We start from the raw sequence: 12154 nt of genomic DNA on the forward strand, positions 1-12154 counted from the left end.
TCTTCCGCCACACAAATCTCGTTATTGACACATGGGCCTCAACCCATCCCAGTGGAATACCTGAGCTGGTGATTGATGATATCTAAGAAGTTGCCGGTGATAGTGATTAGATATGGTATCACAGTCTACCGACTAGGTTAGCACGCTTACATAAATATCGCAACGTGAACTTCATGACTTGATCATGTTGGAGTACTTATATTTGCGAATGTCCATCAGGTTGCAGTACCCAATCATCGATTGACTTCAATGAACTAGTTTGCGAATGCTCGCTAGGGACCCTTGGTTTATTTACAATACCACATGTGCATCGTCAATGTTTCCAATGCTGTTATAACATGACACAAAACTATTATAAACTATTGGTATATAATAATAATACTCTTTATTTCTTTTCCTCTAGGGCACTGTATCCAACACTCTGTTTCTGCTTGGGAGGTATGTTGGTTACGTCAGTTTCAGCGCCGCGTCCTTCCAAAAACACTCTTCGCCTTCATCGATGGGTTTAACTTTTCTGCCTAGTGTTTAGTTCTAGTTAGTATAGCTTGCTCCCCTTTTATCTGATGTTGTTCACTTTTGTTGTAATCGTTAGCTGGTAACCCCAATCAGTCCCGTAAGTGTCGTTCTACTGGTGTCCTCTTTGAGCTTCATCAATTTGAAGCTGCGCTCTTCGAGCCTTATGTTTAAAAGTGGATCACGACACGGAAGTCGGGTTGGCTTGGTCATGCGTGTGGTCCTTTTTTTTATAGCGACAGCGTACTCTTGGTTTGTCGAAGGAGCGCAGCTACACTCACAAGATTAGGGAAACAAATATTACTTGCCACGAAATCCAGGCGACGGTTTCCATAATAGAAGAAAGAGTATAACACATGCATTAAGTAGCAACATCTTGTATAGGAAGAGTAAAACATCAACGGAATACGTCCAACCCATCAACTTCCAGAGCATAATAATCCAGATAGTAGCCATGTACAAGAAATTTTTTGCTGTGAAAGATTTAAACCCTTTGAAAGGCCTCCTGAATTTTCCAATGATACTGTTTTTGAAGACTGCCGAGTTTGATTTCAAGTGTTAACAGTGACTTCTTTACTTCTTCTCTTCTCAATGATTGATTAGATATATATTTTCATTTGCCAATCGCATCATAAACAGTAGCCTCACCCTCACACGCAACCTCCAAGTTATACTAGGTCAAAAGTCCTTGTACATCTTGGCGTGTTCATCCGTGTGAGCAGGAAATAGTAAGGCAGAAAGTGCAATAGAAACGAGAGTAGCCAAGCCCGTAGGGACATGTAGTAGAAACAGACGTCGCAGGTTTTCAATTTTGGTGCCCTCACGTTGTTTAGACCAACCTTGGCGCTAGATTAGATGCTAGCAATTTTACTTGGTCTCGACTAGAGAAATGAGAGGCAGTTCAATCGGTACGCTGTACGGTGAGGAAGGTTGTTGTCAATTACACTAGTTCAATCATAATCACCTTAAATCTTCCTAACCATTTATTGATTTGAGATAAGTTCTATATGAAAAAGATGCGCCTTGACGTTGTGATTTAATTTCCATGATCGGTTCGTCATTTCGTTCAGTGTTTCAAACTCGGTTTCGTGCTCCTTTTCGAGTCCGTTTTGGACAAATTTAGTCAACTTTTCGCACACGTTCAACCATTTCAAATTTCCTTCGGGGAGTAGATTCATCTCACAAATTTCAAAAAAAGATGTAGATGTACTCGTATACTAATGTTGAAATGGAAGACTATGAACATAAATGTCATGCGCGATGGTATGATGAAGCTACTCCTCGAAGAAATTTTGACACACACAAGCGGATGCGAAAATCTTGACTAAATTTGGCCAAAAAGAAACTTCAGAGGAAATATCCAATCCATTCAAGTAGTCGACGAAATCGAGAACCGTACATGGAAATTGATTTGTAACATCAATACACATCTTTTTCGTATACAATATATTTCAAACCGGTCCAACTTTTTATAGATCGGGGAGAATTAAAATTATATAGATTAGTGGAAGGTTACATATACATGTTCTTATCGTATGCTTCCAACTATGAAAGGCCCACTTTTTCGAAAAAGGAAGGGCCCACTTTTGTGCTAGCTGACTGACTGGAAACGGTCAAAACGAGTGTTTCTCTTGGGCCATGTTTTGGATGCATCTTGCCTGCATTACGAAACGTTCTGTATGAGAAATCTTTTTTGTTGTAACCTGCCAAAAGTCTATTTTTCTGGCCCAACCTCTGGGAGAAAATTCCTAGCTGAAAAAGCCAAACGCACGCGGGCGGACTGTGGCGACTAATTCCTACCCGCGATATTTGTAGAGCAATCCAAAGAGGCATGATTGGCCGTCGTTACTGCTCTCTATATATGCAGGAGTACATGCGTTCACGACGGGCAAGTCGAAATGGAGATGACAAGCAGTAGCAGCACGATGCTGAAGCCGTTCTACTCCACGCCGCACCCTCTCGCCGGCGAGATGGTTCCGCTGACACTCTTCGACCTCTCCATCCACGACATCTTCGTTCCCATCATGCTTGTATATCCCGCCCCCACTCCGTCCAACGAGGAGCTGAAGGAGGGCCTGCGTCGGGCCGTCGCGCTGTACCCTCACCTGGCAGGACGCTTCGCCGTCGACCACCAGGGCAGGCGTTGCATCCACATCAACAACGAGGGCGTGCTTGTCGTGGAGGCGACCGTCGCCGTCGATCTGTCAACCAGCAGTTACCCTGACCGGCCGCTACCGGAGGTAAGTAACGTAGCGTAGTGTAACGTACGTAATGCTACTAATTTTCTACCGTACCATGCATCGGGTTGATCTATATCTATATGTCTGCACTTCATGCGCGTGATATGCTGTATAGGAGCACGACGCCGGTGTGGCCCTGCTGCAGATCAAGCTGAACCGGTACAAGTGCGGCGGCCTGGCTATTGGCCTCGCCAGCCACCACTTCGTTGCCGACGGCCATTCCATGAGCACCTTCCTCACCACCTGGGCGAGCGCGGTTCAACAAGCTAGGGACTTCAGCCCCCCGTCTCCATTCCTCGACCGCGGGATCACCGCCGTGACACGGTGCGTGCCCACACCGGCAGTGTTCGCCCGCCAAGATCCCTATTATGCCCCCCTGTCCCTGTCCCCGTCCAGGTTTAACAACATCACGGTGCGCTTCACGGCCGAGTTCATCGCCGAGCTCAAGGGCCGCGTAGGCGTCCGCAGCAGCACGTTCCAGTGCCTACTGGCACACCTGTGGAAGAGGATCACGGCGGCGCGCCGCCTCAAGCCCGAGGAGTTCACGCAGGTGAGGGTGGCCGTGAACTGCCGGGGCAAGGCTGACCCTCCCATACCCTTACAATTCTTTGGCAACATGGTGCTCGGGGCGTTCCCGAGGCTCCAGGTCCAGGACGTCCTCAGCTGGAGCTACGACCGCGTCGTCGGCGCCATTCGTGACGCTGTGGCACGCATCGACGGCGACTACGTGCGGTCGTTCCTGAACTTCGGGGCCGCGCATGGGGAGGAGCTCACGGGCAAAGGCGGCACCATGTGCTGCCCCAACCTGGAGGCCGATAGTTGGCTAGGGTTCAGGTTCCACGACCTTGACTTCGGCGGCGGGCCGCCCGCCATGTTCCAGGTACCCGACTTGCCTGTCGAGGGGCTGATGGTATTCATGCCCTCGAGTGTGGCCAGGGGCGGGGTCGATGTCTACATGTCGGTCGCGGAGGACCACGTCACGGCTTTCCAGCAGATATGCCACTCCTTGGATTGATTAAAGCTAGTATATAACTATATATCCACTAAACAGATATTACCTCCGTCTATGCGTGTCAGTAGTATGTTTTTCTCTTCTATTTATTGTGTCTTCTGTTCACATGAAATATAAAATATATGTATTATTAGTTTGTTACTTGAACAAATAAAGTTGAAATAAGGGTGTGACGTACTTATTCTCAGTTGATTTCACCGAATATCAGTTGCGATACATGTTGCCACTCATCACTAGCATGAATTACGAAGCAAATATAACGATGTGAAGATATTTTTATACTTGCAACTTCACTTGCAAGTGATTTTTTTTTAGTTTCAACCCAACTTGAAAAAGTCCAATCAGGCATTCGTACTTGAGTTAGTGGACAACTCCCGATCAAAAAACATCTGAACCACGTACTTGACTTGCTCCCGGAGGGGGACACGATTATGACGCCTATGCCTGCTCCCTCATACGAGTATGATCCATCAAAGTATATTATCCAACTGCTCGAATCGTTGCCTCCAGGGAGACTAGCCATGGCCTCTCGTTCTTCAAAAGGGGAGTTGGTCCATTCCAGCAATAATTCGGACAGGGCGGAATACTTGATGGCTTCGGATTGCACGAAATGGAGGCTGAACTCCGACAAGTCCAATGCCCACTCCGCGATACACCCAGTAGCCTTCCGATTACGCAAAGCGCGCTCGAGGAGATATAGAGTTACCATGGTCACGCAATCCGCCTGGAAATAGTGACACAGTTTCCGAGAGGCCGGGAGGATCACGAGGAGCAGCATCTGCACCCAGGGGTACGTTTCCCGCGCATCCCTCAGAACGATGCTGACGAAGTACACCGGTCGTTGAACTAGGCGCTTCAGGGGAGGTCTCCCCATAGGTTTTGGGCCACCCAAGAGCTCGCCTGCTCCCGGGGGTGGGCCCTACCCCGCGGGGGGCACTGAGGTCCTGCCGGAATTTCTTGGCTCCCTAGAGCCCGCATGCTCCAGCGGGCGGTCCTTGCTCCACCATCGCTGAGCCTCCCCCCCGGGACCGCCGAGGGGATTGCGGCGTTCCTGCAATAGTTTCTTCTCACTCTACTACTAGCACAACGCTAACCGCCTGATTGGTAGCGGCGACGCACAACAGTGGAGGTTCCCCTCGCTTGGGCGCAACCAGCACCGGTGTGGAGTCTAGGTAATTCTTTAACTCTCGCAACGACCGCTCCGCCTCAGGTGTCCACTCCACGGGCCCCTTAGACTTCAACAATTTGAAGAAAGGGAGGGCCCACTCCCCGAGACGTGATATGAACCTTCCTAGAGAGGTGATGCAACCATTAAGACGTTGAATGTCCTTGATCCTCCGAGAGATCTGCATGTCCTCGATGGCCTTGATCTTGTCCGGGTTAGCCTCGATTCCTCGGTGTGAAACCAAGAAACCCAGCACCTTTCCCGAAGGCACACCAAAGGAGCACTTCTCTGGATTGAGCTTCAGTTGTATCTACCTAAGGTTGTTGAAAGTCTCCCGTGGGTCGTTGATGATGCTAGCTTTGTGCTTTGTCTTGATGACAATGTCATCAATGTAAGCCTTAGCGTTTCTCCCCATCTGCGTGCCCAAGCACTCTCGCATCACCCTCTGAAAGGTGGCCCCTGCATTTTTCAACCCAAAGGGCGTCCGCGTATACCAGAAACATCCCAATGGGGTGATGAACGCGGTCTTTTCCTCGTCTTCTTCCGCAATCCGTACCTGATGGTATCCTGAAAAGGCGTCCAAGAAACACAACAAGTCACAACCAGCAGTGGATTCAATGATCTAATCTATGCGAGGCAAAGGAAATGGGTCCTTGGACGGGCATGATTCAGATCTGTGAAGTCCACACACATCCACTTCTTCAGGTTTGTCTTGGGCAGCATGACCGGGTTCACCATCCAGGTCGGATGCAGGATCCAGCACACCACCCTGACAACCTCCAGCTTGAGGACCTCATCAATGATGAAGTCCTCTTGGTCGTGGGCTTGACGCCGCACTTTCTGCTTGATGGGCTGGGCTACCGGATCTGCAGACACCTTATGCTCGATCTCGTCCCGGGGTATCCCGGGCAGACCACATGGGTCCCAGGCAAAGACGTTGGCATTTTCCCGAAGGAAAACAACAAATTCTTTCTCCTGCTTCGTAGATAGGTGCGAGCCTATGGTGACAGAGCGAGTTGTATCCCCAAAGAGAGGAACCTTCTTGGTGAGATTATTGTCGATCTTGATATGTGCCTTGTGCAGGAGTGGCCCCCCAACTAGCCCGTTGTAAGGACCTTATTCCCTCCCAAAGCCCCCGATGTGCTCACCTCACCCTCGAGGAGGTAGGATGCCCGGAGGGCTCCAAGGGAGGGAACTTCCGCTCCGCCAGCCCCTTCACGCAAGAGGCCGGCGCATTGAGTTCAAAGGGCCGGAACGCACCCCCGGCAGGCTGTATCCTCAGCCGCGGGGTGCCTAAGGGGTGGCTCCAACACTTATCGCTCCACATCAGCGAGGAGTTGATCCACGTTGGTTTTTTCACTCGGCAAAGTTCAGATCACCCCGAGCTAGGGGGAATCAAACATGCCTCGCATTGTTGCCAAGACCTCCTTTCGGGTATGTGGTGGGCCACTCGGGCCCGATGCAGTGATTGCAGGGTCTGCGATGCCATGCCCGCTCCACGCGCCCTCTCCTCATGGTTCCTCGCATGGCTGCCACACTTGACGGGGATGCTCCGCCGAGACTTCCATCCCTAGATCTTCGTATGGTTCAGCGGACACAACCCCGACAGGAGAGGCAGCTTGCGAGATAATGCGCCATTCACTTGGGGCACTCAGGTCAAGAGCTTACCGATTTCCCTGAATGTACCCAACGTGCCAGATGTCGCGTCCATGGGAGGGAGGACACCGAGAGGCTGCACCCCATTTTTGTTCGGCTAGAGGGCACTCGGCGCTGCAAAGAGGATCGAGCACAACACAAACACGCAAGTTTTTACCCAGGTTTAGGGCACAAAATACGAAAGCCCTACATTCTTGATTGATGAACAAATTACACAGGGAGCTGAGACTCCCTCTCCCTTCTGCTCCGATACAACTTTTTTTCTCCTCCTTCCTCCAAGCCTCTAGCCTAAACGTTCTTGCTATCTTGCCTTGTATGTGGTATCATCTATCCTCTTTTCTACTGAATCTTGATCCTCCTTTTATACTACAAGGTGATAGTACAAACGAGAAAAGCTTGCATGTGCCACAGGTGGTAGCCAACGAGGCCACCGGCAGGGAGGGCGAATGGCCACCACTAAAGCGACGCCATTGATCTGTCTTGTCGACCTGCACCGTCCTCCTCTAGTGTAGAGGCTGATGCTCTTCCACTGTAGCAGCACTGGCATGCGGCGAAGGGTGGCACGACAGGTGGCTTCCATGCACTCCCGGGATGAGACTGTTTGTAGCTTCCGGGAGCTCCCGACAGGTGATCCACCGGGAACGCTTTCTTCCGAGGAGGCCCCGCCTAGGTTGTCTTGGGCATGCAGGGTAGTTGTCCTGGGTGAGTTCCTCGAAGATGCCATAGGGTTCACACCAATGACATCTTCGAGAAACTCCGCGACGGAAGAATTCCCAGCCCTCTTCTCTAGCCATGGAGGTGGGACTACCCGTCTTCTCGACTTGCCTGGTGTGTAGCGGCTGATTCTCTTTTATAGGCGCGGTGTCGCTTCTTCCTTCGTCTGTTCCTCTGGAAGAGCATCGTGCGCTACATGCCATATCTCAATGAGCAGTGCGCCCACCCACGCGTCCAGCGGTATGGGGACCCTGGTTCTTATCTTGTCGACAATCTATTAATCCTAGAATCTAGCTCTTTTATATCACTTAGTCATATGATCATGAATCTGAAGTCCAAGATTAAGTGGCATTGAACTTCTAAGATTGTGTGTCTCTTCCAAAGAGTTCATATGCACACTTTGATTCATACTAGCATGTCTATACTTAACTAGCTTAAGGTTGTTTATGACTAGATCAAATTCACTACACCAATATCACCCTTATATTAATTGTCAATCATAGGTGACTTAAGAATGATCATTGTAATTCTTTGATAATATTGACTTAAGTTCTATTTGGTCAATCATGGTTCTTGTGTAACAAGTGGTTAACTTGTTCTACCTTTAATCTCATATTAGGTCCATTTGACTAAGCGAACACTTCATTAGGTATTTCTACTTGTCTTTGGTATAACCTCACTTCAAGATTACACTCCTAATAAAATTAGGATAGGTTCTACATTTTCCAACTTCTGAATGGCTCTTTATCCTAGGTTTAAGGATAGAGGTAGACTAACTAAACCTCTTCTCTCGAAAGATTATGATTGATACTTTTGAAATAGAAAGATCTCAGGTAATGGTTTAAGATGATCAAGGTTTGGAAAGTCAATATTTACGTCATATACTTTAATGATTTACTTTATAATTGACAATTATCATACCCAAATAATGATAGATAATATGATGATCAAGATAAGGTGTGATGTGATAGAATAATATAAGAATAGAAATGACATTGTTTTGTTGGATTGATCATGATCTTGAGAATTGTTCATCACATGTGTTAAATGATGATTAGATAAAATGAGATAAGCATCAAGTTAGTATTTTTCACTTAAGGATATGTTATATGTTTATTCACTTTTATATACAAGTCTTAGTTCTACCCTACTAAGATATAAATTTTCCCAGAGGCTATTTAAATTTTTAACACTAAGCTTGATGAACTAGTCCTAAATCATCAGCTTGGGTGAAACTTAAATTACTTTGACAAGTTCTATTTAAAAAATTATGTTTTGCCGAATTTTACATTCATGACTGAAATGCGCACATCTATTTTCCTTGTATTTTGTAGCCCTTAAACATGTGATATTAAGCGCATGCAGCTGGCTTCCCCCATCTTGCCGATTGTTTCTTGTCACAGGGACAACCTAGCATGGATTCCCAGCCGGGGTAAGTGCCCGGGGCGGCACGACCACCACGCAGTGGAGGGATGCCCCCATAAGGTTTGGCGGGGGCTCGAAGGGGGCTACAGGGGCCAGCAGAGCTACGGAATCGACTACAGGATGGGCGGCCCGGGTCAAGTCGGACCCATCCATGGCCTTGGCGATGGCCGGAAGCAAAAGGCGGTAAGGCATGTGGGGGAGGACGGAAGCGTATGATTCAGATGTGCAGTTGACCTCTTGCGCTGTGCCCTATTTTGGGATACATCACCAGGGAGGTGATTTATATTTACATCACTTGGCCCAAAATCATACATCACCTCTTAAAAATTTACTTCGCTGGATCATCATCTGTTTGGAGAGGCAATTTTGGGCCTATGTGTCATATAAGTTAGTTTTTACTACCTTAGTTTCAAAATATGTGTCTCGGCTTTGTGTAAATATGGATGTATCTAGATACATTTTAGTGTGTAGATCCATCGTATCTAGAAAAAAAGTTGCAACAGTTATTTTAAACGGAGGGATTGTACCAAGCTCATTATACATCATTTCTCGCACCCTCGCTCTTGCTCTCCTTTTCTCCATGCAACCGAATTCCCTTCCACCACCGACCTATCACAGTATTGCCATGTCTTTCCGTCTGGTCACATCCCTATCTCAGTCACGCCAGGCCCGCGCGCCGCCATCCTTACTCCCCTCATGTCTCATCGGCGAGCTCATCTCACCCATGTGGGCACCTCACCGTCATGCCCCCTCCCCTCTTGTCGTGTCGTCTACCCCATCTCTGGTTGTCTATACCATCATTGATCTCCAACACATGTTACTTGTAGGTGCCCTTGCCAACCTCTGCCTCTTCCCGCAGTTCACGCCAGCGGGATGTCGAGCCTTGAGAGCTTCATCCTCCTCCATCTGTGACACCCACACCTCACCCCTTTGGACTCTTCGTTGGATATTCCTACGGTGAGAGCCCCTTATTGCAAATCAGTAAGGGTACGTTTGGTAGGCCGGGCTCCCCTTGGCTCGCATCAGTCCAGTAAAAAAAAAGGCTCGTTTGGTTTTCTGGGCTCACATGCGCGTTGTTGCATGAACTGAATATTAAAGCACCCTCGGGCCAAGTTCTGGAGGAACGCTTAGATCGGCCGTTTCCAGCGGTGCTGGCATGTTATTTTCACTCCTCGGCTCGATGCAACCTCTGCAAGTGGACTTGCTTACGCTCACTCTCCCTTACACTACTCCATACACCCTCTCTTCAAATCAACACAGACATATTCCAAATAAAAATAAGATGTACATGAAAAAGATGCGTGTCAATGATATAAATCAATTCCGATAATCGGTTTCGAGTTTTTTCAGTCATAAATCGTCAATTTCGTGTATGAAGTTTTGAGATAATTTAGCCAAATTCTTCGCACACGCTCTACCGTTTGAAATTTCCTTTGAGGAGTAGGTTCACCTCACTATTCCGCATGAATTTCATGATGACAGGTTTTTGTTTTGGTACGAATAGATAAATGACTCGCTAGCATACTGTACTCTATAGGTATGTGTGAGTATAGTTTGGAATACTCTTGCTCAACTTCTCGCTTGCCATCTTCATGGACGGCGACGTGGTGATGATAGATGAGAAGTGAGAGGTGATAATCCATGGTGGTGGAGGCATGGTGATGTTCGTCTTCGTGGTCGGCGACGTGGTGATGCTTGTGACCGGCGTGATCGGCGGTGTCATGGTGGTATTCAGCTTCGTGGTCGGCTTCATGGTGATGCCTGTGACAGGCGTGAATGGCGATGTCATGGTGGTGTTCGTCTTCGTGGTCGGCGACGTGGTGATGCTTGTGACCGGCGTGACCGGCGGTGTCATGGTGGTGTTCGTATTCGTGGTCGACAACATGGTGATGCTTGTGACGGGCGTGAACATCGGTGTCATGGTGGTGTTCGTCTTCGTGGTCGATGACATGATGATGCTTGTGAAAACGGGCGTGAACAACGGTATCATGGTGGTGTTTGTCTTCGTGGTCGGTGATGTGGTGATGCTCGTGACCGACGTGACTGGCGGTGTTATGGTGGTCTTCATCTTCATGGTCGGCGACGTGCTGATGCTTGTGACCGACGTGAACAGCGGTGCCATTGTGGTGTTCGTCTTCGTTGTCGGCGACGTAGTGATGCTTGTGACCGGCGTGACCGGCGGTGCCATGGTGGTCTTCATCTTCGTGGTCAGTGACGCGGTGATGCTTGTGACCGGCGTGACCGGCGGTGTCATGGTTGTTTTCATCTTCGTGGTCGGAGACGTGGTGATGCTTGTGACCGGCGTGATCGGTGGTGCCATGGTGGTTGCTTGCTTCGTGGTCGGCGATGTGCTCATGCTTGTGATGGGTGAGGTAAGGTCACCATGTTTTCATATAGGTGAAGCTAGGAAAAGCATGCGAGGAACTAAACAATGGGGCTCGCTTTCCTATCTGGTGCAGAAATGAGCGACCTATGCGACCAAACAACATGGCTTTTCCGACTCATGGCCCGTCTCGAATGCGTGTAAGTTGTTTCTTTCCACTGGCGCAGTGGTGCAAGATATTGGTCCAAGGGTGGGCCCGCGCCATGGCATGGTGTGGCCCCCCAGGCATCCACCGACCTCGCCCTTCCGCCTGTAAATTCCCTTCGACACAAAAAACCTTAAATACAACACCCTCCATCCATGAAAAGTTTAGTCGCCACTGCCATCTTCCAGACAAGTTTCGGGTGTCAGAAGTTCCTGTTCCAGCACCCTGCCGGGACAGGGATTGACCCCCGGAGCCATCTCCATCAACTCCACCGCCTCCACTTCGACTCCGTGATGGTTCGCGAGTAGTTCCCCCTTGGACTACGGGTTCTCGGTTGTAGCTAGTTGGTACTCTCTCTCCCATGTACTTCAATATACAATGATCTCATGAGCTGCATTAAATGATTGAGATCTATCTTATCTTATATTTACTAATTGGAGGCACCGTAAAAGGCTCCACGTTAATCCACATCATCAAAATAATTATGACAATTAGATCTAAAATTTATGGTTAGGATTAATCGAGAAAATCGTGATTTATAATGTACCACAAAAGGTTACATAGACACGATACATGTCAGATTTAGCCGGTTAATCCTTGAGGAAAAGTGTACAAATTACGTTACCATGAAAAGTTTTGTGGTGCGCGTATAAGAGCGCATCGGGCAGATTTATTTCCGTACGAAGATTTTTAAAGAGGAGATTTCCGTTTCTGTTAAGAGCTGGCAGATTTATTTCCGTGCCACACTTTTAAAGAGGAGATTCCTTTTCCTGTTAAGAGCCCCAAGACTGCACGTGACAATGGTGTAAATCAATAAGCAATATGTCCTACACGTATCTATCATAGCTTGCCAATTCCAATCCAGCGACCGCACTGGAAAACATCATAGCAATCTCTTGGC

At 48.3% G+C, this 12154-nt stretch overlaps 1 protein-coding gene across 1 annotated transcript; it reads left to right on the forward strand.

Moving 5' to 3' along the window:
* The first annotated feature begins 2409 nt into the window (after positions 1-2409).
* LOC127299889 (tryptamine benzoyltransferase 1) lies at positions 2410-3952 on the forward strand. Its single transcript, XM_051329930.2, has 2 exons — positions 2410-2753; positions 2869-3952. Exons 1-2 carry the CDS (start codon positions 2412-2414, stop codon positions 3766-3768), a joined length of 1242 nt encoding a protein of 413 aa, XP_051185890.1. The 5' UTR covers positions 2410-2411; the 3' UTR covers positions 3769-3952.
* The last annotated feature ends 8202 nt before the right edge of the window (positions 3953-12154 follow it).

Source organism: Lolium perenne, chromosome 1 (genome assembly GCF_019359855.2).
Source record: "Lolium perenne isolate Kyuss_39 chromosome 1, Kyuss_2.0, whole genome shotgun sequence".
NCBI lineage: Eukaryota > Viridiplantae > Streptophyta > Magnoliopsida > Poales > Poaceae > Lolium > Lolium perenne.